Here is a 27,231-nt window from a genome sequence, read left to right on the forward strand (position 1 = left end):
TATTTGTTTCGATTATTTGTGATTTCAAACAGCTTTTGATTTCGATAAGGGTCAGATTTAGTTATCTGTTTTGTTAGGGTTCAATTTATCTAGATTTATTTCGTTATCTGTTTTTTAGGGTTCGATTATTTACAGATTTTGAGAATGTGGAGTTTCGAATCCATCTGTTTTGTTAGGGTTCGATTATTTACAGATTTGACTCAAAAATAGCTTTTGGATTTGAGTATTTGCGCCTTCATAAACTGAACGATTTTTTTTTTTCCCAAGTGTTGGTGATTGAAATGTTGGGGAACTGAAGCTTCTCATTTCTCTGTACTCACACAACAGGTTAGTATCACTCAACCAATAGTTAAACATTATTATTACACACGAATATTGGTGATTGCTATGTTTTGTCCTTTGAGTCTGATTCGTATAAATAGTGATTAGATTAGTGAGATTTTACACAGTTAGATATTGGTTTAAGAGCATCTGTATGTGTCTGAAGTAGTGCAGTATTGTCTGAATTGTTGCTTAATGTGAGCTTTGTATAATATGTATCTCTATTTTATCTATAAAGGTTAAAATTTATATTATAACATATAATGTTGGACAAGGCATGGGTGCATCTATGCAGGTAAGGAATTATATTTCATAATTAGGTTTTATTTTGGGTTTGGATACTTTAAGATGTTCTTTTAGTTATGATTTTTTTCTTTAATTATCCATTGAAGAGCTGATCCTGGTTATAAAAGTGGAGCTTGGAAATTTGTAAGGGATGTGTCTGCGGCTTTAGGTGACATAGAAATGATAATATGTCCTTGTAAAGACTGTCGTAATGTAGTACGACAGTTAAACAGTGTTGTGGTTGAGCATCTTGTAATAAGAGGGATGGATGAGGCATACAAGGTGCATAGTGATTGGTATCATCATGGAGATGTGAAGTCAGTAGATGAATTTCAAAGTAAACCAACTCAGTGGAATGAGGAAGTTTTTGAGTTATATAAAGCTGCTGAATTTTTTGATCAAGAGTTGGCTTTTAGAGGTGACTTAGCTGACCAACCTGTGGGCGACTTAAGTGAGATTGCAGAGGGTGAGGACCAACGAGAGGATGAGTTCCTTGCAAAGATCCGGGATGCTGAAACCCCACTATACCCTAGCTGTTCAAACCACAGCAAGTTATCGGCTATTGTGACTTTGTTTAGGATTAAGACACATAATGGCTGGTCGGATAAGAGCTTCAATGAACTGCTTCAGACATTGCCAAGCATGTTGCCAGATGGTAATGTCTTTCACACATCATTGTATGATGTCAAGAAATTTTTAAAGAGCTTTCATATGGGATATGAAAAGATCGACGCATGTGTTAATGATTGCTGCATCTTCAGAAAGAAGTTAAAGAAGCTTGATAAATGTCCCAAATGTAATGCTTCACGGTGGAAGACTAATAAGCGGACTAATGAGGTAAAGAAAGGTGTCCCACAGAAAGTATTAAGATATTTTCCAATTATACCAAGGCTGAAGAGAATGTTCAGATCAGAGGACATGGCTAAGGACTTACGGTGGCATTACACTAACAAGAGCACTGATGGAAAACTTCGACATCCAGTAGATTCTGTTACATGGGCTCAGATGAATGAGAAGTATCCTTCATTTGCAGCTGAAGAAAGGAACATACGGTTTGGGCTGTCCACAGATGGATTTAATCCATTCAACATGAAGAATAGTAATTATAGTAGCTGGCCTGTGCTATTGGTAAACTACAATTTGCCTCCTCACCTTTGTATGAAGAATTAGAATATAATGTTGACATTATTGATTCCTGGTCCACAACAACCAGGTAATAATATTGATGTCTACCTAGAACCTCTTATTGAGGATTTGAATCATCTGTGGAAGAATGGAGAGCTAACGTATGATGCTTTTAGTAAAAGTACATTTACTCTAAAGGCAATGCTTCTCTGGACCATTAGTGATTTTCCTGCGTATGGAAATCTTGCTGGTTGTAAAGTAAAAGGTAAAATGGGATGTCCTATGTGTGGGAAAAATACTGATAGTATGTGGTTGAAGTTTAGCAGGAAACATGTCTACATGTGTCATAGAAAAGGTTTGGCTCCAACACACAGATATAGGGAAAAGAAGACTTGGTTTGATGGAAAAGTTGAGCATAGGAGAAAGTCAAGAATTTTAACTGGTCATGAAGTTCATCAGAATCTGAAAAACTTCCAAAATGATTTCGGAAATGTGAAAAAGGCTGGGATGAAGAGAAAGAGAACTGTCTATAAAGAACCAGTGTTTGACAGTGATGATGATGAAAGTGAATCCGATGAAGATGAGGAAGTAGAAGTAGATGAAGATGAGTTATCAAGGTGGAAGAAAAGATCCATTTTATTTACTCTGCCTTATTGGGAGGATCTACCAGTACGGCATAATTTGGATGTAATGCACATAGAAAAGAATGTGACTCACAGCATTGTATCCACATTGTTGCATTGTGGAAAATCTAAGGATGGTCTTAATGCTCGTAAGGATCTTCAACATCTTGGTCTAAGAAAAGAGTTGCATCCTACCACAAAAGGAAAGAGAACATATCTTCCAGCAGCACCTTGGTCTTTGTCCAAGAATGAGAAGAAGATTTTTTGCAAACGACTATTTCATTTTAAAGGTCCAGATGGATACTGTTCTAATATTTCAAGAGGAGTTTCAGTAGAAGAGTGTAAGGTAGGAGGTCTGAAATCACATGATTATCATGTCTTGATGCAACAGCTTCTCCCGGTTGCACTTAGAGGATTGTTACCAAAAGGTCCTAGAACAGCAATACTACGGCTATGCGCATTCTTCAATCATTTGTGTCAGAGAGTTATTGATATTGAGGTTATTACAGTATTGGAAGCTGAAATTGTAGAAACGCTTTGTATGTTTGAAAGGTTTTTCCCTCCAACCTTCTTTGATATCATGGTACACTTGACTGTTCATCTAGGAAGAGAAGCTAGACTAGGAGGACCTGTGCATTTTAGGTGGATGTACCCATTTGAGAGGTATATGAAAGTTCTAAAAGATTTTGTAAGAAATCCTGCAAGACCAGAGGGTTGTATAGCAGAGTCATATCTTGCAGAAGAAAGCATGCTGTTTTGTAATGAGTTTCTGAAAAAGACAACCAATGTAGAAGAAAAACCTGAGAGGAATGTAGAGTATGTGAACAGCTCTATATTAGAAGGTCGTCCAATATCAGCAGGAACGTCATTCACTCTTACTGAAATGGAGAAGAATATAGCCCATCTTGCTGTCATTCAAAATACAGCTGCCTTTGATCATTATGTGGAGTAAGTTACTTGTGTATTTCATTCCTTATAAATTATAAGGTCAAAATTATGCTGCTGATAGTTTCTTTTCGTATTTATGATTTGGTAGTATGCATTTGCAATATCTACAAGACTCAAATCCAAGGTGTAGACGTGATGCAACATATTTATGGTCTATGCATTCTAAGAATTTTGCTGCTTGGTTAAAAGGACAGGTGAGTAAAGTTATGAATTTGATGAGTCTGTTTATAAATCTATAGTAGACTCATTCATAATTTTGATTAGTCTGTTTAATTTTGTAGATATCTATTACTTCTGATGGACATGAAGACATAGTTAAATGGCTAGCATATGGTCCACGGTGTACTGCAAGGTCCTATACTGGTTATATAGTTAATGGACAACGTTTTCACACATACTCACTTGAAAGGCAGAGTCAGAACAGTGGTGTTTATTATGAGGCAACGGCTATGTGTAGATCTAGTGCTAAGGATACTTCACAAGTAGTTGATTTGGTGTCATATTATGGGAGAATTACTGACATCATATTGTTGGACTACCATGTGTTCTATGTGCCGATATTTAGATGTAACTGGGCAGTAAAAGGTAATGGAGTTAAAGTGGAAGATGGGTTCACACTTGTTAACTTAAATCAGAGCCAAGTAAGCTTTCAGAAGGATCCGTATATTCTAGCATCTCAAGCAAAGCAAGTATTTTATTCAAGTGAAGATGGATCAAGTTGGTCTGTTGTTATGAGAGGTGCTTCAAGAAGATATAGTAAAGAAGATGTTCAGTCTGGAAATGCAGATATAATTGGTCCATTGCCAGTAGATGTTGACATGGATACTGAAATGGATGAAGCTGAATATGCTAGATCTGATTGTGAAGGCATATATGTGCAAGAGTAGATTCTTGATTCATTTATATATATATATATATATATATATATATATATATATATATATATATGTTTTTGTTTATGGTTGATGTTTGTTGAATGTTGTAGATTTTATGATGTATTCTATTATATAAGTTCTACGTGATTAAGTTTCTGTTCTAAGTGATTAATTTTCTGTTTACGCAGGTGAATTAAAATGGGTGGAACTAAAAAGAAGGTTGGAGGGAAGAAGGGTGGAGGAAAAAGAAAGAGAAAGTCTAAGGATGATGACGAACCTGAGTTTATTTGTACTGTGGAGGCCCAACCTGTAGCAACAGAACAGCATGTGGAGGCCCAACCTGTAGCAACAGAACAACATGTGGAGGAAGAGGAGCATCATTCCGAAGAACCACAAACTCAACAGCAACCAGAAGAACCAGTAGGAGAGTTTGTGTTGTCTGAAGAACATGAGCAGCCTGCTACGCGTAAAAGAAAACGAGGACCAACAAAGATGAAAAACCTAGCCAAGGATCCATCTGTTAGAGTGAAAGTTGATTACAATGTACTTGGAGTAGCGGTTGGTCCAGGGTCAGTCAAGTTGGCATCATATGTAGGGACATTGATGCGAGAACACATCCCTATCAACATACCTAACTGGAAGAAAGTGAGTCCAGATCTTAAAACACTTCTCTGGAGATCTGTTCAGGTAACAAGAATTTTTTTTTGTTTTTAAAAAGTCTCTCAATTGAACATGTTTACTTTTATAGTTATGGTGTGAGTGTAAGTGAATGCAGGCAAGGTTTGAGCTTGATGAAGATTGGCAAAGGATATATGTGATTCACCAGATGGGACATTTGTGGCGATCACACAAGTCTGTCACGGTGAAGGCTATAAATTTGGCTGCAAATAACCAAGAGAGGATGAATTTGAGACCACCAAATATTGGTCCTGTTGATTGGCAAAAATTTGTCAAACTCAAAACTAGTGCTGCATTTAAGGTAATTACTTGTGATTATAATTGTTTAGTAGTTGATTGGTGATTAGTAATTAACATGTTTCATTATTAGGCCGTGAGTGAGAAATATAAAGCAAAAAGAAAGAATCAGATACCTCACACCACTAGTCGTAAAGGGATCAGCAGACTAACAGAAGAAATGGCAAGCATATATACTACAACTATGTTGTTTATTATTATACATAGTGCTTGTACTGTTACTGAAATTTTGTTTTCTGGAACAGAAAGCTGAAAGTGAAGATCCTTCCAGCGTGACAAGACTAGATGTTTGGATCAAGTCTCGCACCAAAAAGGATGGTACACCAGTAGATACGAATGCAGCTGATTTGATTGTAAGTCTGAATAGAGTTGTACACCAGTAAATAGTGTGTTATCGACTAGTAAAACCTGAAACTGTCTTTATGTTTTTCAGCAAAAAGCAGCTGAAATTGGTGGAAGTGATGCTCCAGCATTTTTAACAAATCCAGATGAAGATCACCTCGCCAACCTTTTAGGACCTGACAATTCTGGTAGGCTGAGGGCAATGGGTAGAGGCATGAGTAAGACCAAATTAGCTTGTTTACAAATGCAGAGCAAGTGTATGGCTGAAATGGAAGAGCGGCAAGTAAAATTAGTAAAACAGGTCAATGCCTTGGAAAGTGAACTTGGCAGAATCAAGAATCAGGTTAGATACTTAAGAGTTCTCTACTATTCATCAGCCAGTTAGAGTAATATAAATTGATGTTATTTTTGTTTATGTTACAGAGACCAGAAGCTGAAATGGATGAAAACTCAGCTGCAAGAGTAACATATTCTTACTTCTTTTCATATCAGCTAAGTGATTCTTCTTAGTGTCGTTTATGATTCTTAGTTGCTCATGAAATTGTTGCAGAGTGTAAACAAAAGAGCACATCCTAAGTGTGTGTTTGTTGATTGGTCTGACACTGATGAAAATGTTGGTGAGGGTCGGATTCTTTCTTCTGATCCGGATGACATAGTGAATGACTGTCGTCTTGGCCCTTATGATCTCAAAGTGTTAGTTGAAGCTGCATATAAACCAGATGCATTTCTATGGAGACCTGCACAAAAGATCTTTCATATGAAAGAAGCTGTTGGACATATAATCGCATGGCCAACTGATAAGTGTAGACTGGTAGACAACAACATCCAAATGGAAGACATTGCCCCTATGGTATTTATAATTTCTAGCAATGTGTTAGCAATGTATTACCCCTGTCTATAATGCTAATTAATTATATTGGATTTGTTTACTGATTGTGTTTAACAGGGTATACAAGGAAACAAATGTAAACTATTGGATTTGTCTAAGGGTGACGTCATTGTTGCTGAGGGGCGTTGGGAGACACAAGAACCAAGTGCGTTGGTTAACGGAATTCCTCTTGGACCAAAAGCAGTTAAAGTATTTGTGGATTCAGTAAAGCAGCCTGATACATCACTATGGAGACCTACAGCTGAAATGTCATTTCTTGAGGACTGTTTGATGGCTTACGTATCTTGGCCCTTGAGTAAGGTTGATTTTGAAAATCCCTCAACTCCAACTGGTCAGAATGCTACATCACATGCTTCTTTGTCTGCATCAAAGGCCAAGTCTGCAGCCACAGCTTCTAAGTCTGCTACAGAGTCCAAAACTTCAGCAACAGCTTCAAAGGCTGCATCGCAGGCCAAATCTGCATCTATGTCTTCTAAGTCTGCATCTGGTTCTGAGTCTCCTGTTGATGATGCAACGGGTCCAATATCACCAATAAAGAATACTTTACCATCACAGTCTCCTCTCAGGAAGTCTCCAGTAAGTGTTTTCATATGTTATGAAGTTGTTTTTGTTAATTATATGATGACTGATGGTTTATATTGTAAACATGGCAGCGCATTAATAAAGTTATTTCCAAGGAGAATAAGAAGTGCAAGTTGATGGATTTAACTGAAAAGAATAGGGTTGTGGCTGAAGGACGATGGGGAACAAATGATCCAGAACATAAGGTTCACTTTACTCGCTTGGGTTCTAATGCAGTTAAAGTGTGGATAGATGTTGTGAAGGTGAAAAATGTAAAAGTTTGGAGGCCATCCGATGAAATAGAGATTATTGAAGATGCACTTAGCTCCTGCATTGCTTGGCCAGAGAACAAGGTCATTATGTCTTAAACTGATGGTTTTATTGTGTAATGTTAAGTACTTGAGATTGCTTGTTTATTTTGGATGTTCTTGAGACTTTGATGGTAAACTGATGTTCTTGAGACTTTTGTTATGTATTTTGGATCTGAGACGTTTATTAATCAGATTTTATGAGATTTTATAAAACAGGTTATGTGTGCTATAATCACATATCAGAAAATGCTATAAAAGTACAGGTAAACGTTATGATAAAAGAATATACCATAGCACAGTAAACAAGATAAAACAGCATTTCGCAACAGCTATATTAGATATGTATAACATAGCACGAAAAATTAAATATTGTATAAATTTTTGCAAAATTATAATCTTGATAATACAGCAGTTTATTAGAGCTATGTTATAAAACTATAACATAGCACGAAAAAACAAATGTTGTATAAATTTTTTCAAAATTATGATCTTGATAATATAGCAATTTCTTAAAGCTATGTTATATTTTTATAACATAGCATACGTAATAAGTGCTATTGTATATGGGGTACATATAATAACAGTGCCCTAAAACAGCGCTCATGAAAACGCTATCAAAGACCTATGATAGCGTTTTTCTCTGGTTAACAATGTGCATATTTGTTGTAGTGAAAAAGACTGTTCCCGATAAATCTCTCTCGTCTTACTACAACGATTGAGACCACGCGAAGACGCGGACCACTTTCCATATGGGCGGCATATGGCCACTGATGCGAACAAAATCAGAAATCCATCGTTTTTCCACGGCTCACGTTTTAAATGGGCTATCACAACGATATATATGAAGACAAGGTCTTGTTGTTTTTACTTTCGTAAAGGACAAGGTCTCATTGTCTGATTATAGATATTTTTTGAAGACGTTTCTAGTAGTATAGTTCGTAGTATGAGATCTAAATGTTAGAAGAATATACCTTATTTGATTATGTAATTGTTAATATAAAAGAAAAATCAATATTGTAAAGATAAAAAACAAATTATAAGAGATCATCTATATATAAATAGCAGGTTGAATGTGATCATACTTTAGGATTTATCGTTGATTATATAATTTTGAAAAAAAAATTTAGTTATACCGAAACGTGTTTTTTGCACCCATGAATCCAGTATGGTGGTTCTATAAATAAGAATACCCTTAAGTTCAGTTCTCTAAGTTTCATCTTTTAACTCATCTCCTTTACATACTCTCTCTTTCACAAAAGAAAGAAGCAAATTTCGAAAATGAATTCCGTGATAACTCTCGTCGTCCCACTCTTACTCGTCTTTTTTTCTTCTCTCCTCTTTGGTATAGTTCACAGTTATCTTATACTTTTTTCATTAGAGTAGAACTATATGACTAATTTTAGAAGTTACAATTTTGTATTTAATTATTTTGGCAGGAGACATCACTGGAGTGGAGAGCTCAAAGCACCATCGTCATCATCAGCATCAGCGTAACTCATACGGTTCAACAAAGCTGTTTGTCTTTGGAAATTCTAACGTCGATACCGGAAACCTGCCGAAAAATTTATCTGAAGCATGGAGTGTCCCTTATGGTATCACATACCCCGGTACACCATCCGGCCGTTACTGTGACGGCCGTGTCTCTACCGATTATCTAGGTACGTGCCTCAATGAGCGTAACTAAAACGTTAACTTATTGATTTCACTTCTTTTAATATGTACTGACCATAGATCTACCGGATGAGGACTAAGTTCCGAGGAATTGATCGATGAAATAATTACTATTAGTCTGATACTAAAATTGTTAGGAAGAATTTGCAGTGTCACCTTCTAGTTGATTGTATTATGCGCTAGGCATCGGGAAAACTTGGTTTTTTTTTGGGGGCAAAACTTGGTTATATTTATATCTTTATCTAATAATGTAATCTGTATTGTTGGCGTTACTACATCTTATATTAGTAGCCAATATATATATATATATATAGATATAACAAATATTTATTATGGTTGTATGTTTTAACTAAAAAATCCTGAATTTGTAATTTCATTCTAGTTGAATGTATTATGCGCTAGGCATCGGAAAAACTTGGTTTTTTTTTTGAGGCCAAAACTTTATATTATATCTTTATCTAATAATGTAATCTATATATATTTTTTTATTTTCAGTTCATTAATATATAAAATGGTCACTGGTGTTGCTAATTTACTTATTTGTTCGTAAAAATACAATTTCGTTGGAAAATGTGTGCAGCCAAATTTCTGAGGATAAAATCACCCATCCCTTATAAACAGAAAGATCACGCGGGACACGAACAGTTACAATATGGAATGAATTTTGCGTACGGAGGAACCGGAGTCTTCGACACGGTTTATATTAAAGGTTTGGATATGACGCATCAGATTAGTGTCTTCGAGAAACTCATTGGCGATATCTATTCTCCATCCGACCTTTCTTCTTCCGTCGCCCTTGTCAGTATTGCTGGCAATGACTACTTTACTCACATCTCCGACAATGGCTATGACTTGGTAAGGAACCACGATTTCATATAAACTCATTTAATATTTCTGAAATTGACAACAAACAATTATATCTTTTGAACTGAACAATAGTAATAAAATTAAAAATCTTCTTAATATTTTGTTCGGATTTCCAAATCCATCAAAATCATACATCCAATAACCCCCCCTAAGTCTCTTCCAACTCCCTAATTTTTTTTTTTTTTTGAGATTCTAACAATCTACGTAGACAAAGATCTCCAATCTTGATCGTAATCTTAGAACCAATGCCCGGCCCACCCCTAAAGCAGCCAAAGCATCTGCTTTAGACCACATAATATATATAAAAATTTGGGTTGACAAATGAAATAAGTTCCTAGCTAAATTGGTTCTGTTGTACGAACCAACTTAGCTAGGAACTTATCCCAGGTCGTGGGTTCGATGCCTCAAAACTGCTAGGCCCTAGATAAAATGAAATACCTTGTATATTTTATGATTACAGTTAATATATTTTATAAAATACCTTGTATAATAAATGCTTTAGACCTAGGTAATCTTAGGACCGGCCCTAGATAAAATGAAAGTTAACTTGATTTCTGACTATTATCACAGAGCATCTTTCAATTTGTGAGGCGAGTCATCAATCAAATCGAGGTAAATTTGAAACGGATCCACGCCTTGGGAGTGAAAAAGGTAGCAGTACCGTCATTACAGCCGCTCGGGTGCCTCCCCATGTACACCAGAGGCTTCTCATACCAGAAGTGCAACGATGTTATAAACGCCTTGACAATCGTACACAACAACGCCTTGCAAAGAGTAGTGGCTAGACTCAACAAGGAGACCAAGCAGTCGCCTTTCATTTACCTTGACTACTACAAGGCCTTCTTGGCCGTCCTCAATAACAAAGGAGAGAATCCAGGTAAAAAGAAAAAAGAAAAAACAGTATTCTAAATATAATAATTAAACCCCTATTTTCGAAGGCTTATATATATATGTATATGGTTTATGGAAACTTAGGGATTACGAATTTTAAAATTCCATACGAGCCGTGTTGCGGAGGCAAAGGCTATTGCGGGACTCTGGACGAGAACGGTGGGAAGAATTATACCTTATGCGAAGATCGTTCGTCTGCTTTCTTCTGGGATGAATTTCACCCTACTCAGGAAGGATGGAAGGCCGTTTACTGGGTTTTGACCAACGACCTAAAAGCACTTTTGGTTTGATCGAAAACCCGAAATATGCTTGTCGTTAAGTGTTTTCTTCTTTTATAATTGTTGTCTCTACGTCTTTTGAGTATGTCTTTCCGTCAGTACTCCTCCATGCAAGGCTCTGTGTCTCTGTCTTCTTATTGTGTGTTTAAGAATAAAAGTGTAAACTTAAGGAAATAAGATTGAAATAAAAACATCTTTGTAGTTTGTATTATGCTCTGTCTTTACGCACTCTGTTTCTAGTTAAAGATCACATTTATACTACTTTTGGAATTAAATAACCTACTACGGGAATTTGGTCTTAAACTTTTATAAAGGGCCCTTAATCATTGGATCTTAAATCACTTCAATAGCAAAAATATGTAGTTCTTTGTTCTACCATATGCTCTAGTTCGGTTCAGGATCTTCAATATGATAAAATAGAAAAAAACACACACATGGAAGCTTAAGTCACCTCCTTTTGAGGTTATTAGTCCACAAAGACATTAAGAACACTTCAATTCCAAACCTTAAAGTTCTCTCCTCCACATCTTTTCTCTTTGCTCTTCATTTCCTTTTGTCTCTAACAATTAAAAAAAAAAAAGTCTTTGATCTAAATCTTGAAATGTATTATCTGATGAAACTCTTCCTCTTGCTCTCTCTCTCTCTTCTTTGGTACTTTATCACTGGCGGAATTCTATAATATATATGGCCAAATTTGAATTTTGTGTTTTTTTTTTTTTCAGTAGGAATCAATGAATCTGCAGCATGGGGAGTCCAAAAATATTTAAATACCCAAAATATCCAAAAAAATATTTGATGTAATATGTTAAAATTTAGCAAAAAATAATGAAATTTATCAAATTTTAAAGAATTTTTTTTGGTACCTAATAGTTTGGGTAGTAATCGGGTTCTCAAACTAATCTACGATACACCATGGGTATAATATTTCTTTTATTTTGTATCGCGAGATATTATATTTTTTAATGTTTGGAGTTTAGATTACATTATAAAATAAAGTGATTGTGTTTTATTGAATGAAAATCAAATATATATATATATATATATTCTGTTTAGTTTTGATACATGGTATATTTGACGCATATCACACTTTTAAAATTTTATATATTTGTCTTTTTTTTTTTGTGTTCGATCTGTTTGTATAGACTATGTGTCAAATGGACCAGCCCACATACATCTGAACTTGCCTGCGAGATTTGCATCCCACATGACCTTGCTACTACTCGCATAGACTTACTCGTTAAATCTGCAACCACATAGATTTTTCCGCTAAAATTTGCAACTCGTATAGACTTGTATGTGAAACCCCTTTTCAGCTGTTTAATTTACTTCTCGAAATCTTTTATTGTCCCATGTGACTATGACAAAAAAATTTACTGTAGATCGATGTATTGTCTGCTGGTGTCTATTTAAGAAGGGAGAGAGAAAAAATATAAAATTCAAGTATCAAGCTTTTACTAATTTAGATAAGGATTGAGTGATTGACTATATGACATATAACTAACGACTTTGGAACAAGCACTTTGAAAATCTTGGTATTTGTGCAAATAATTATATAGTTTTTAATAATTATTATTTTTTGGATAATTTCAACTAATTAACTAAAAAAAATCAACAGAGAGAACTCAGATATTCCGTCTAAATTTCTTACCTAATCGCTTTTAGTAAATATTGTCTAATTAAAAGAAAACAAACATAAGACAAAAAATTCTGATGGATACGGAACAAGACGGGATGAGACTAGACTGGATGTGACAAGATAAGGTGAGACGGGATGAGACGGGACGAGAAGTGATGAGTTAGGACGTGAGAGGATGGGTTGGGATCGGACGTGTTTCCAGTTCTAGAATAAATACGTCTATATTTATTTTATAAAAAAAATGAAAAATAATGCACATATACTATAGCACCTGTGCTAATACAGTTTTAATCATTTCACAAAATTTATATGAAAATATTTTGTCTAGTACGGGTCACTACTTAGTTGTAAAATAAAGTGATTGTGTTTTATTGAATGAAAATCATATATATATATATATATTGTTTGGTTTTGATACACAGTATATTTGACGTATATCACACTTTCTTAAATTTATATATTGTTTTGTCTATTTTTTGTGTTCAATCTGTTTGTGTAGACTATGTGTCAAACGGACCAGTCCACATACATTTGGACTTGCCTGCAAGATTTGCATCCTGCATAACATTGCTACTACTGGCATAGGTTTACCCGTTAAATTTGCAACCGCATAGGTTTGTCTGCTAAAATTTGCAATCCATATAGACTTGTTTGTAAAACCCCTTTTCAACTGTTTAATTTACCTCCCGAAATCTTTTATTGTTCCATGTGACTATGACAGAAAAATTTACTATAGATCAAGGAAGAAAAAAATATAAAAATCCTATTATATCTTATTTTTAAATAAATGCATGTGTTTGCCCAAACCCATAAACCTAATTAAATAAAAATAGAAACATCCTATTATTTCTTATTTTTAAATAAACGCATGTGTTTGCACGAACCCATGAACCTAATTAAATCTTCTAATCATCAAAAATATAAATAATAATATAAATAAAACAAGAAGAATTAATATATATATTGACTATTTTATCTTTATCGAAAAAAATGTGACTGTTATCAAAGTTCAAGTTATATTATATATCTATTTGTGTAAACTATGTGTCAAGCAGACCAGTCTACATATATCTGGACTTGTCTGCGAGATTTGTATTCTGCATAATCTTGCTACTACTTGCATAGGTTTACCCGTTAAACTTACAATCGCATAGGTTTATCCGCTAAAAATTGCAATCTTTATAAACTTGTCTGTGAAACTCTTTTTCAACTGTTTAATTTACCTCCCAAAATCTTTTATTATCTTATGTGACTGTGACAGAAAAATTTACCGTAGATGAAGAAAGGAAAATATAAAAAATTTATTATTTCTTATTTTCAACAGCATGTGTTTTGCACGAACCCATGAATCTAACTAAATTTTCAAATCATCAAAAATATAAATAATAATATGACATAAAAAAAGAGAAATTAATATATATATATTGACTATTTTATCTTTAACGGAAAAACGTGGCTGTTATCAAAGTCAAGTTATATTATATAAATTCAAAGGAATTAATATATAATATATATATTGGCTCTATTATTGTCCGCAAAACGTTTTGTCGTATACTAATCAAGTTGACTTCGTTAAATCTTTTCTATTATTTCAGATATAATATTTTAGTATCCAACCTTCTCAAGTTATATTATATAGTTATTAATAAAATTATATTAGAGAATATGAAAAAAATTAAAACTTTGTCCCATTCTAATACGAATTATTCACAATTACATTATTTTGTTTGTTTTCTGTTAACTGTGCCAATAATTGATGTGAAATTAGTGATAACGTTCATATGCTACCAAAGTACAAGTAACAACAACTGGACTGGTCTTTGAATTTTGGTGGTCTAAAACATATTTTTTATGTAAAATTTAAGAAATTTTTATTTTCACTAAAATACTAAAATATAATTAAAAAATATTTTAAAAAGTTATTGAATACTTTAACAATGTAAAACAATCTAAAAAACAACTTTTCTAACTTTCATTGCAGCAAATTCATTGATTAGCTTCTCATACTCGAGTTTTTCGATCATATTTATCTCGATAGACATCATTGCTAATCCATTCAACCCGTCTTGTGACATTGTAAATCGTAGATTATTCTTTATCAGTTTCAGCTTCAAAAAACTTCTCTCTGCAAAAGCAACTAAAACTGTAATTGTTAACAATATATGGTAAGCAATCCATGAATTTAGATAACAACCCTCCATCTTTTTTAAGAAATTCAACATCACTATAGTCCTTTTAAAGTTAAAGAGGAGAAAAAACAAAAACTTACCCAACCCAGCAGCCGCAATGATTAATGTTCTTGTGTAAATTTTTTTAGTTTTAGTTTTGTTTGAAGAAATTGAGTATTTATATATCTAGTCGAATCTAATATTTGGAGGTTTTTTTGTTAAAAACAAGAATTTAACAAAACTAATTGAAAAAATTTCGACAACTCTTAGTCTCTTACCAAAAAAAAAGGGAAAACAAAACCATAATCAAACGGAAAAAATAAAACTGTAAAAGGGGAATAAAAATGTAATAAAAAGATGCAAGTTAACTGGCTCAAACCGAAGACATGCCATTTAATTGCAAGACACTGAGACAACTAAGCTACTTAATCTTTTATGAATGTTACCCTAAAACATTTATTATACAGTAGAACCTCTATAAATTAATACTCGGTAAATTAATAATCTCTCTAAATTAATAAATTTCTCTGATCCCAAGTTGGGACTAGTGTAATTTTGGACACTATTCGATAATATAATAAAATAATAATTTTTTTGAAACTCTTTTGTAAATATATGGTCCCATCAATAATATAAATTAATAATTATATAAAATTATCTAAATATATGTATATATCTACAGATTAATTTTTATTAGTGTTTATTTTTAATATTTTTATATAATAAAAATATTTGAGTGCTATCTTCAAAACATGATAATTGTTATTTTCATTGTAATTTATTTTATAAAAATATTAGTTATAAAGATTAAATATTATTTTAATATTTTTTACTAAATTAGAAAGTCTCTCTATAAATTAATAATTATTAATTTATCGATAAATTAAAACCTCTATAATAAATTAATAAAATTGCATGGTCCCGACTTTATTAATTTATAGAAGTTTTACTGTATTATGTGGTCTAAAACAAATGCTTTGGCTGCTTTATGGGTGGACCGGACCTAAACAACAATTTAAAAAGACTATCCACGATATATCTTTCATCTTACTACTACGATTGAGACCACGCGAAGACGCGGACCATTCCCATATTGGCGGCATATATATGGCCACTGATGCGAACAAAATCCGAAAGCCATGCTTCTCTACGGCTCACGTTTTAAATGGGCTATCACAATGATATATATGAAAACAAGGTCTTGTAGTTTTTTTTGTAGAAACTAGAGAAAGGTTCCGGGGAAAAGTCTTTATTATTGTGTTGTCTTCTTATTCAATGATACTAGGATTTATACAATACTAGGATACCACATCGATAAATCGACAACACCACGTCACTAATTATTATTTTTTGGTTAACTTTTTTTTTTTGTTAAAAAAGTCTTCACTCTTCACTAATGAGAAAAGGAAGCAGGATAGGGGAAGCGTTGATTTGGTCCCAATATATAGTTGGCGGCCACAAGAGAGATTTGTGCATTGGTCTGGTCACCACCAAATATCAAACCGACCAGCCAGAACAGCCGTCTCCGGTAAGCGAGCTGAAGATTGGCAGCAAGCCCGACCATGCAGCAATATCTCTACGTGAACCCACTCGCAGAAACTATCGTCCCGAGCAAGACAAATAAGGACGGTGCAGTGTTTCACGTGTGGAATATTTTATCAAGTAAAGACACCAAACTTACATATGGTCCAACTATTAAACATCGTAGATATGGTCATAAATGAGACAAAATAAAAATTATTTTCCAAATCGAAGGAGGTCGCTGCAGAGAGTTAGTAAAAGACTTTAATAATTTAAAACGAGTTGGTCTCTAATTATTTAACCAGTCAAAACAGTCGTGCAAAGTTACAGCTAGAAGCCTAGAAATCATAATAAAAGGATTTCAAGCTTTCCATGCGCAATGCATGGTACGACGACGATGTCGTGCAAAGACATGATTATTTTGAATAACTTCATTTTATGAATTTTATAAAACCCTATTATCTAAACAATTTAATGCTTCCATGTTCCTCATGCGCATATAACAGATAACCTCAACTGTATAATATTTAATCATTCATTCAAATGTATAATATTTAATCACACACAAGAGTAAACATAACTATAATTTTTTTATTTAATTTGAGTTTGCAATTTTTAACTGTTGACATATAAATATTATAAGCTACAAATATTTTGTTTTCTTGATTATATTAGTATTGCCAATTACATACAATATAACCTCTATAAATTAATATTTGATAAATTAATAATCTATGTAAATTAATATATTTTTTCAGTCTCAAGTTGGACCAATGTAATTTTGGACACAATTCGGTAATATAATAAGATAATTTTTTTTTTTGAAAAATATGATCTTATCAATAATATAAATTAACTAGATAAGGACCTGCCCGATATGTGGGTTTAAAGTTTTGTAAATAAAATAAAATTTAATAAAAATTTATTATAGATTATTTTTAATTTTTTTTTCTATAATACAATGATTTATATCTATATACATATCTTTTATGTATGTTACCATTAAAAGTGTAGTTTTACACTTAGGTATATTGTATTTTACAAATATATTATTTACCACCACATAGAAAATATTTATATGAATAAATTAAGCCAACTATTATATGTCTCTTTACTTTCATTTTTGCATAGTTTCTTTAATCACTAAAATTGTTGGCTCAAAAAACATTTTGAATAAAAAATAAATTATATCACAATAGTGTATGACTAACCATAGAGAGAATCTCGGTTCTGCCCTCCTCCCTTATGGAAGGAACCTTGCGTCCAATTTCCTCTACCATAAAGAGAATCTCGGCTCTGCCCTCCTCCTGTGTAGAGAGAACATGTTCACGTCTTTTAGCTATCTTAAAGTGGCTTGCTCCAGTAACCAATGAAACTAAAAATCCTTTTCCAACGTCACAAAATCTTTTGATAATAATTAATGTCAAATTTCTTAATGTATTCAAGGAAGTTTCTTTGACACACCAAGATGTAACCTCTGGCTCTAAGTTCCTATAGATCTATCACCAACAATTTATATTTTTTCAATCTATATATGTTTGTTGTAGGCTTGTGTTTGATTAGCCTATTTTATCCAACCATTAGGTAATTTAGATTGATAACATTCTCCTCTTTATCTCCTTTTGAGATCGGACGAATAGTAATAATTATGTTTACAAAAAAAAAGGTCTATGACCAACCACTCAAGGTTGAGAAATTAGAAGAAAATTAATTTAACATAATTAATAAAATAATAGAAAATTATAAGCACGATAATATATGAATATCAAATAACTACCATATTGCACATGTTTTTAAGGCATGAAGGTACCGTCGATCCCCTGGTGGCATGTGTAAGTAGTTAGGAAACACAACCACTTTAATCCTATGGCAATACTAACAAGGCATGAAGGTCTCGTTGTTTGATTATATATATTTTTTGGAGACGTTTCCTTGTAGTATAGTTGGTAGTATGAGAACTAAAAGTTAAAATTTATCTTATCTGATTATCGAATTGTTGTAATAAAAGATAAATTCAATCTTTTAAAGACAAAAACAAAGTATAGAGATCATCTATCCAGTATGGTGGATCTATAAATAAGAATACCCTTAAGTTCATATTCTTCACATACTCTCTCATTCACAAAAGAAAGAAACAAATTTCGAAAATGAATTCCGCGATAACTCTCGTCGTCCCACTCTTACTCCTCTTTTCTTCTTTTATCCTCTTTGGTAGTTCACAGTTATCTTATATATATATTTTTTTTTCATTAGAGTAGAACTATATGACTGATTTTAAAAGTGACAATTTTGTATTTATTTTGGCAGGAGACATCACTGGAGTGGAGAGCTCAAAGCACCATCATCAGCGTAACTTATACGGTTCAACAAAGCTGTTTGTCTTTGGAAATTCTAACGTCGATACCGGAAACCTGCCGACAACTTCTGAATCATGGGGAGAACCTTATGGTATGACATACCCCGGTACACCAGCGGGCCGTTACTCTGACGGCCGTCTCTCTACCGATTATCTAGGTACGTGCCTATATGAGCGTAACTAAAACGTTAACTTATCGATTTCATTTCTTTTAATACGTACTGACCATAGATCTACCGGATGAGGACTAAGTTCCGAGGAACTGATGATTGAAATAATTATTATTTGTCTGATACTAAAATAATGTTAGAAAAAAATTGCTATTTTACTCCAATTTTCAATGTCACGTCCTAGATGATTGTATTCTGTGCTAGGCATCGGAAAACTTGTTTTTTTTTTTTGGGGCAAAAGTTTCTATATATATCTATATATATAACAAGTGTTATTATGATTGATTGTTTTAACTAAAAAAATCCTGAATTTGGAATTTCATTCTTTCTTTTTTTCAGTTTATTAATATATTAAATGGTCACTGGTGTTGCTCATTTACTTATTTGTTATTCAAATTAAACACCTGTTCGTAAAAAAAAAAACATATTACGTTGGAAAATGTGTGCAGCCTTATTTCTGGGGATAGAATCACCGGTCCCTTATCAATGGAAGGATGACGTGGAGAAGGAACGGTTACAATATGGAATGAATTTTGGGTACGGAGGATCCGGAGTCTTCGACACGGTTTATGTTAAAGGTTTGGATATGACGTATCAGATCGGTCTCTTTGAGAAACTCATTGGCGATATCTATTCTCCATCCGACCTTTCTTCTTCCATCGCCCTTGTCAGTATTGCTGGCAATGACTACTTTACTCACATCACCGAGAATGGCTATGGCTTGGTAAGGAACCACCACTATTTCTTATAAACTCATTTAATTAAATTTTATTATTTCTGAAATATTGACAACAACAAAAAATTTCTTACAATTATATCTTTTGAAGTGAACACTAATACAATTAAAAATCTTCTTAATTTATAGACCTATTTAAGTCTCTTCCAACTCCCTAATTTATATATATATTTTTTTTTTTGAGATTCTAACAATCTACGTAGACAAAGATCTCCAGTCTTTGATCGTAAACTTAGAACCAATGATAAAATGATAGCTTACTTGATTTCTGATTATTATCACAGAGCATCTTTGAATTTATGAGGCGAGTCATCAATCAAATCGAGGTTAATTTGAGGCGGATCCACGCCTTGGGAGTGAAAAAGATAGCAGTACCTTCATTACAGCCGATCGGGTGCCTCCCCATGTACACCAAAGGCTTATCATACCGGAGGTGCAACGACACTATAAACGCCTTGACAATCGAACACAACAACGCTTTGCAAAGAGTAGTGACTAGACTCAACAGGGAGACCGAGCAGTCGCCTTTCATTATCATTGACTACTACAAGGGCTTCTTCGACGTCATCAATAACAACGGAGAGATTCCAGGTAAAAGAAATAAAAGAAGAAAAAAGACAGTATTCTAAATAAAATAAACCCCTAATTTGAAGGCTTATATGTATTTGGTTTATGGAAATTTAGGGTTTCCGAAGTTTAAAAGTCTATACGTGCCGTGTTGCGGAATCACCGGTTATTGCGGGACTGTGCACGAGAACGGTGAGAAGAATTATACCTTATGCGATGATCCTTCGTCTAATTTCTACTGGGATGAATTTCACCCTACTCAGGAAGGATGGAAGGCGGTTTACTCGGTTTTGACCAACAACCTAAAAGCGCTTTTACCCTTAAGTTCATATGCTTAAGAGATTTCAAATTTTCTTTATCGACCGTTAAGTGTTTTCTTCTTTTATTGTTGTTATCTCTATGTCTTTCTGTCACTCCTGCATGCAAGGCTTTGTGCCTTATCTTTTTATTGTCGGTTTAAGAATAAAAGTGTAACCTTAAGGAAATAAGTTTGAAATAAAACACTCTTTACTATTATGCTCTGTCTTTACGCACTCTGTTTCTAGTTAAAGACCACATTTATACTACTTATGGAATTAATTATGTACTTTAATTGTGAACTCGGGTCTTAAAACGTTAATAAATTAAGGACCCTTTTAATAATACATATTGGATTTAAATCACTTTAAAATAACAATAGCAAAAATATGTACTTCTACCATATGCTCTAGTTAATTTAGGTTTCGGTTCCGAGATCTTCAATATGATAAAATAGAAAAACACACACACATTGAAGCTAAGTCACCTCCTTTTAAGGTTACTAGGCCACAAAGACATTAGAAACACTTCAATTGCAAACCTTAAAGTTCTCTCCTCCACATCTTTTCTCTTTGCTCTTCATTTCTTTTTGTCTCTAACAAAAAAAAAAAGTCTTTGATCTAAATCTTAAAATGTATTATCTGATGAAACTCTTCCTCTTGCTCTCTCTCTTCTTTGGTACTTTATCACTGGCGGAATCTATAATATATATGGCCAAATTTGAATTTTGTCTTTTTCTTTTTTTTTATTTGCAGTAGGAATCAATGAATCTGCAGCATGGGGAGTCCAAAAATACTTAAATACGGAACAAAACAGAACGAAATGGGACGAGACGAAACGAGACTGGATGTCACAAAATGAGATGAGACGGGACGAGAAGTGATGAGTTGGGACGTGATAGGATGGGATGGGACCGGACGTGTTTCCAGTTCCAGAGTAAATATGTCTATGTTTATTTAAAAAAAAAATGAAAAATAATGCACATGTACTATAGCATCCATGTTAATACAATTTTAATCATTTTACAAAATTTATATGAAAATATTTTGTTCCTTGCTATAGCACGGGTTACTACTTAGTTGTAAAATAAAGTGATTGTGTTTTATTGAATGAAAATCATATATATATATATATATATATATATATATATATATATAAATTTTGTTTGGTTTTGATACACGGTATATTTAACGTATATCACACTTTCTTAAATTTATATATTGTTTTGTCTGTTTTTTTGTGTTCAATCAGTTTGTGTAGACTATGTGTCAAACGGACCAGCCCACATACATTTGGACTTGCTTGCGAGATTTGCATCCTGCATGACATTGCTACTACTTGTATAGGCTTGCCCGTTAAATCTGCAACCGCATAGGTTTGTCCGCTAAAATTCGCAATCAGTATAAACTTGTCTGTAAAACCCCTTTTCAACGGTTTAATTTACCTCCTGAAATCTTTTATTGTCCCATGTGACTGTGATAGAAAAATTTACCGTAGATCAAGGGAGAAAAAATATAAAAATCCCATTATATCTTATTTTAAAATAAATGCATGTGTTTGCACGAACCCATGAACCTAATTAAATAAAAATATAAAAATCCTATTATTTCTTATTTTTAAATAAATGTATGTGCTTGCACGAATCCATAAACCTAATTAAATCTTCTAATCATCAAAAATATAATAATAATATGACGTAAAGAAAGGAATTAATATATATATATATATTGACTATTTTATCTTTAGCGAAAATAACGTGACTGTTATCAAAATTCAAGTTATATTATATATCTGTTTGTGTAGACTATGTGTCAAACAGACCAGCCCACATACATCTGGACTTGCCTGCGAGATTTGCATCCTGCATAACCTTGCTACTACTTGCATAGGCTTCCCAGTTAATTCTGCAACCGCATAGGTTTGTCTGCTAAAAAACGCAATCCTTATAAACTTGTCTGTGAAACCCTTTTTCAACTGTTTAATTTATCTCCCAAAATCTTTTATTATCTCATGTGACTGTGACAGAAAAATTTACCGTAGATTGAGAAAGAAAAATATAAAAATCTTATTATTTCTTATTTTGAACGGCATGTGTTTGCACGAATCCATGAACCTAATTAAAAATTTTAATCATCAAAATATAAATAATAATATGATGTAAAAAAAGAGGATTTTTTTTTTTCTGTCAACGTAAAAAAAGAGGAATTAATATATATATATATATATATATATATATATATATATATTGACTATTTTATCTTTAGCGAAAAAACGTGGCCGTTAAAAAAGTCCTCACTCTTCACTAATGAGAAAAGGAAGCAGGACAGGGGAAGCGTTGATTTGGTCCCAATATATAGTTGGCGGCCACAAGAGAGATTTGTGCATTGGTCTGGTCACCACCAAATATCAAACCGACTAGCCAGAACAGCCGTCTCCGGTAAGCGAGCTGAAGATTGGCAGCAAGCCCGACCATGCAGCAATATCTCTACGTGAACCCACTCGCAGAAACTATCGTCCCGAGCAAGACAAATAAGGACGGTGCAGTGTTTCACGTGTGGAATATTTTATCAAGTAAAGACACCAAACTTACATATGGTCCAACTATTAAACATCGTAGATATGGTCATAAATGAGACAAAATAAAAATTATTTTCCAAATCGAAGGAGGTCGCTGCAGAGAGTTAGTAAAAGACTTTAATAATTTAAAACGAGTTGGTCTCTAATTATTTAACCAGTCAAAACAGTCGTGCAAAGTTACAGCTAGAAGCCTAGAAATCATAATAAAAGGATTTCAAGCTTTCCATGCGCAATGTATGGTACGACGACGATGTCGTGCAAAGACATGATTATTTTGAATAACTTCATTTTAATTATGAATTTTATAAAACCCTATTATCTGAACAATTTAATGCTTCCATGTTCCTCATGCGCATATAATAGATAACCTCAACTGTATAATATTTAATCATTCATTCAAATGTATAATATTTAATCACACACAAGAGTAAACATAACTATAATTTTTTTATTTAATTTGAGTTTGCAATTTTTAACTGTTGACATATAAATATTATATGCTACAAATATTTTGTTTTCTTGATTATATTAGTATTGCCAATTACATACAATATAACCTCTATAAATTATTATTTGGTAAATTAATAATTTCTGTAAATAAATATATTTTTTCAGTCTCAAATTGGACCAATATAATTTTGGACACAATTCGGTAATATAATAAGAGAATATTATTTTTTTGAAAATTCTTTGAAAAATATGATTCTATCAATAATATAAATTAACTAGATAAGGACCCACTCGATGTGTGGGTTTAAAGTTTTGTAAATAAAACAAAATTTAATAAAAATATATTTAAATTTATTGTAGATTATTTATAAAAAAAAATTCTATAATACAATTATTTATATCCATATACAGATCTTTTATGTATGTTACCATTAAAAGTGTATTTTTACACCTAGTTATATTGTATTTTACAAATATATTATTTACCACTACATAGAAAATATCTATATGAATAAATTAAGCCAACTATTAAATGTCTCTTTACTTTCACTTTTGCATTGTTGGCTCAAAAAGCAATTTGAATAAAAAATAAATTACATCATAATAGTGTAAAGCAATTTGAATAAAAAATAAATTACATCATAATAGTATATGACTAACCATAAAGAGAACCTTGGTTCTGCCCTCCTCCCTTATTGAGAGAACGTTGCGTCCAACCTCCTCTACATAAAGAGAATCTCGGCTCTGCCCTCCTCCTATGTAGAGAGAAAATGTTCACGTCTTTTAGCTATCTCAAAGTGACTTGCTCCAGCAACCAATGAAACTAAATACTCTTTTCCAACATCACAAAATCTTTTGATAGTAACTAATGTTAAATTTCTCAATGTATTCATGGAAGTTTCTTTGACACACCAAGATGTAGTCTCTGGCTCTAAGTTCCTATGGATCTATCACCAACAATTTATATTTTTTCAATCTATCCCCTATATATTAATAGGGAAGCATTCTCTTGAAAAAGCTGATGTGTTACCGCCAGAGAGCTCTAGACACATTTAGCAAAAAAAATCCTTAAATTTTCTACTTAATTACATTAACATGCCATTATATTTTAAAAAAAAACAATTAACCAAATAATAATTAGATATGTCATCAATTCTCACACAAATTTAAATATCACATATTAAAACTAATTAAATAATTACATATTATTTTCAGTCAAAATTTCACTAAAATTTACTTACAAATATACAAGTCAAAGTTATATTATTTTTAAGAAATCAATATAAAATATTGATTTTTATATAAGTAAAATATTCTAAAAAAGGCTATAAAAACATATAAAATTAAGAAAAATAAAGAACATATAACTTATTAACAAAATCACAGAAAAATGTTATTTTTATGTTAGTATTATTACCATAATAATTTAAATAACAAGCTTTTAATAGTTATTATAATTGATTATAAAAAGAAATATATTACCCTGAATTATCTCCAACTCATTAAAGGAAACTTAATTCCCAATAAATATTGATTTATATATATTCATAAATAAATATAAAAATAACAACAAATTAGGGGATATCATGATGTGTGATTAATAATATATATCTAAGTACGTAAACTAATTATCTCAACATTTAGTGTGATTATTCATTAAAAAATTGAAATATTGATTATCGAATAAGAATATATGTTTTAATTGTACATTCATCTATGTGCTATTAAAAAGGAATGAGACAATAAACCTTATCATTATAAATAAACTTAGTACCCAAAAATCTCCTATATATTAATAGAGAAGCATTCTCTTGAAAAAACTGATGTGTCGCCACCAAAGAGCTTGAGACGCATTTAGCAAAAATATCCTTAAATTTTCTACTTAATTACATTAACATGCAATTATATTTAAAAAAAAAACAATTAACTGAATAATAATTAGATATGTCATCAATTCTCACATAAATTTAAATATCACATATTAAAACTAATTAAATAATTACATACTATTTTCAGTCAAAATTTCACTAAAATTTACTTATAAATATACAAGTCAAAGTTATATTATTTTTAAGAAATCAATATAAAATATTGCTTTCTTAAATCAATATAAGTAAAATATTCTAAAAAGGCTATAAAAACATATAAAGTTAATAAAAATAAAGAACATATAACTTATTAAAAAAATCACAGAAAAAGTGTTATTTTTATGTTAGTATTATTACCATAATAATTTAAATAACAAGCTTTAAATAGTTATTATAATTGATTATAAAAAGAAATATATTACTCTGAATTATCTTCAACTCATTAAAGGAAACTTAATTCCCAATAAATATAGATATATATATATATATATATTCATAAATAAATATAAAAATAACAACAAATTAGGGGATATCATGATGTGTGATTAATAATATATATCTAAGTATGTAAACTAATTATCTCAACATTTAGTGTGATTATTCATTAAAAAATTGAAATATTGATTATCGAAAAGGAATATATGTTTTAATTGTACATTAATCTATGTGCTATTAAAAAGGAATGAGACAATAAACCTTATCATTATAAATAAACTTAGTACCCAAAAAAATCATAATATATTTAAAATGAGTGATTATTAGATTATGAAAATTTTTTATAGTTACTCGATTAACCATAAATATAAAAATTTGATTTTAAAGCACACAAGAAATATATATTTCCATAAATTGTAACATTTTATAAATATTTTCTTTACCACATTCACATCATTCATGGGTGAAATGTATTCTTACACGAATACGTTGATTTTGAAATTTCATTAAATTTTTCATTATAATTTTTTGGTAATAATCCGTTATTTATAGAAACTATTAACAAACCATTAACTCAAAATATTTAAATAGCCTAATCACAAATATTAAATCAATAAATTATATTATCTTTAGAAAATTTAGTTTAGAATCTGATTGTTACTAACATATAATAAAATTAATTAATTAAAATACCGAGTAATTTAATATATTTTGTTATGGTTTCATAAGAAACATGCAAAATTGTTATGATTACAAAATAAAACATAAGAGATATGAGATTGAGTTTTAAACCAAACAAAAGACATGTTGCAATAAATAGTAATATTTATCAATATTTTCTCTTACACATTTAAAGATTTTACGGGTGAAACTTATTTTTTACACAAAAATGCAGCTTTGAATAAATAAATAAAAAAAAATTAGTTACATATAGTATTATGTTTGACACAAATAAATATTGGTTCTAGAATAATAATTTTACTTATAATAATTTTCTTTAAATCGATTTATCCCGCATATAGTGCGGGTTGTTACCTAGTATATGTTTGTTGTAGGCTTATGTTTGATTAGCCTATTTTATCTAACCATTAGGTAATTTAGGTTGATGACATTCTCCTCTTTATTTCCTTTTGAGATTGAATGAATAGTAACAATTATATTTACACAAAAAAAAAATCTATGACCAACCACTCAAGGTTGAGAAATTAGAAAAAAAATTAATTTGAGATAATTAATGAAATAATAGAAAATTATAAGCACATTAATATATGAATTTCAAATAACTACCATATTGCACCTGTTTTTAAGGCATGAATAGAGCCGACCTACCCCTAAAGCGAGCAAAGCAGGCGCTATAGGCCACAAAAGAAAAAACAATTTAGAAGACAAATATACAATTACGTTATTGTATATGCTACATAATGCAAGGTACGTTATTGTAAATGTTATAATCATATAGTGTAAATCATTTACATATTTCTCTCTCCG

The 27,231-nt window shown here is 31.8% G+C and overlaps 4 protein-coding genes and 1 pseudogene across 4 annotated transcripts; all 5 read left to right on the forward strand.

Annotated features, from left to right (window-relative positions):
- Positions 1-569: 569 nt before the first annotated feature.
- On the forward strand, positions 570-3,678 carry LOC104772704 (uncharacterized; annotated as a pseudogene).
- A 574-nt stretch (positions 3,679-4,252) lies between these two features.
- Positions 4,253-6,395, forward strand: LOC104732508 (uncharacterized). The gene is made up of 7 exons (XM_087505736.1): positions 4,253-4,864; positions 4,953-5,156; positions 5,226-5,315; positions 5,398-5,505; positions 5,586-5,837; positions 5,918-5,956; positions 6,045-6,395. Exons 1-7 carry the CDS (start codon positions 4,376-4,378, stop codon positions 6,393-6,395), a joined length of 1,533 nt encoding a protein of 510 aa, XP_087361862.1. The 5' UTR covers positions 4,253-4,375.
- On the forward strand, positions 6,346-7,468 carry LOC147918379 (uncharacterized). Its single transcript, XM_087506377.1, has 2 exons — positions 6,346-6,959; positions 7,037-7,468. Exons 1-2 carry the CDS (start codon positions 6,630-6,632, stop codon positions 7,310-7,312), a joined length of 606 nt encoding a protein of 201 aa, XP_087362503.1. The 5' UTR covers positions 6,346-6,629; the 3' UTR covers positions 7,313-7,468.
- Positions 7,469-8,121: 653 nt separating this feature from the next.
- On the forward strand, positions 8,122-11,173 carry LOC104768538 (GDSL esterase/lipase At5g03610). Its single transcript, XM_010492545.3, has 5 exons — positions 8,122-8,597; positions 8,692-8,913; positions 9,507-9,781; positions 10,364-10,670; positions 10,769-11,173. Exons 1-5 carry the CDS (start codon positions 8,534-8,536, stop codon positions 10,972-10,974), a joined length of 1,074 nt encoding a protein of 357 aa, XP_010490847.1. The 5' UTR covers positions 8,122-8,533; the 3' UTR covers positions 10,975-11,173.
- A 7,004-nt stretch (positions 11,174-18,177) lies between these two features.
- On the forward strand, positions 18,178-20,632 carry LOC104768537 (GDSL esterase/lipase At5g03610-like). Its single transcript, XM_010492544.2, has 5 exons — positions 18,178-18,498; positions 18,595-18,801; positions 19,263-19,537; positions 19,834-20,140; positions 20,234-20,632. The coding sequence occupies exons 1-5, from the start codon at positions 18,435-18,437 to the stop codon at positions 20,452-20,454; spliced, it is 1,074 nt and encodes a 357-aa protein (XP_010490846.1). The 5' UTR covers positions 18,178-18,434; the 3' UTR covers positions 20,455-20,632.
- Positions 20,633-27,231: the final 6,599 nt, after the last annotated feature.

The sequence above is a fragment of the Camelina sativa genome, chromosome 20, assembly GCF_030686135.1.
Source record: "Camelina sativa cultivar CO46 ecotype springtype chromosome 20, ASM3068613v1".
NCBI classification, from domain to species: Eukaryota; Viridiplantae; Streptophyta; class Magnoliopsida; order Brassicales; family Brassicaceae; genus Camelina; species Camelina sativa.

Coding starts and splice junctions, on each gene's coding strand:
- LOC104768538 (XM_010492545.3), top strand. CDS start 8,534: ATGAATTCCGTGATAACTCTCGTCGTCCCACTCTTACTCGTCTTTTTT. Junction 9,782..10,363: donor CCGACAATGGCTATGACTTG/GTAAGGAACCAC, acceptor CTATTATCACAG/AGCATCTTTCAATTTGTGAG. Junction 10,671..10,768: donor TAACAAAGGAGAGAATCCAG/GTAAAAAGAAAA, acceptor ATGGAAACTTAG/GGATTACGAATTTTAAAATT.
- LOC104732508 (XM_087505736.1), top strand. CDS start 4,376: ATGGGTGGAACTAAAAAGAAGGTTGGAGGGAAGAAGGGTGGAGGAAAA. Junction 4,865..4,952: donor TTCTCTGGAGATCTGTTCAG/GTAACAAGAATT, acceptor AAGTGAATGCAG/GCAAGGTTTGAGCTTGATGA. Junction 5,838..5,917: donor TTGGCAGAATCAAGAATCAG/GTTAGATACTTA, acceptor TTTATGTTACAG/AGACCAGAAGCTGAAATGGA.
- LOC147918379 (XM_087506377.1), top strand. CDS start 6,630: ATGTCATTTCTTGAGGACTGTTTGATGGCTTACGTATCTTGGCCCTTG. Junction 6,960..7,036: donor CTCCTCTCAGGAAGTCTCCA/GTAAGTGTTTTC, acceptor TAAACATGGCAG/CGCATTAATAAAGTTATTTC.
- LOC104768537 (XM_010492544.2), top strand. CDS start 18,435: ATGAATTCCGCGATAACTCTCGTCGTCCCACTCTTACTCCTCTTTTCT. Junction 18,802..19,262: donor TCTCTCTACCGATTATCTAG/GTACGTGCCTAT, acceptor AAATGTGTGCAG/CCTTATTTCTGGGGATAGAA. Junction 19,538..19,833: donor CCGAGAATGGCTATGGCTTG/GTAAGGAACCAC, acceptor TTATTATCACAG/AGCATCTTTGAATTTATGAG.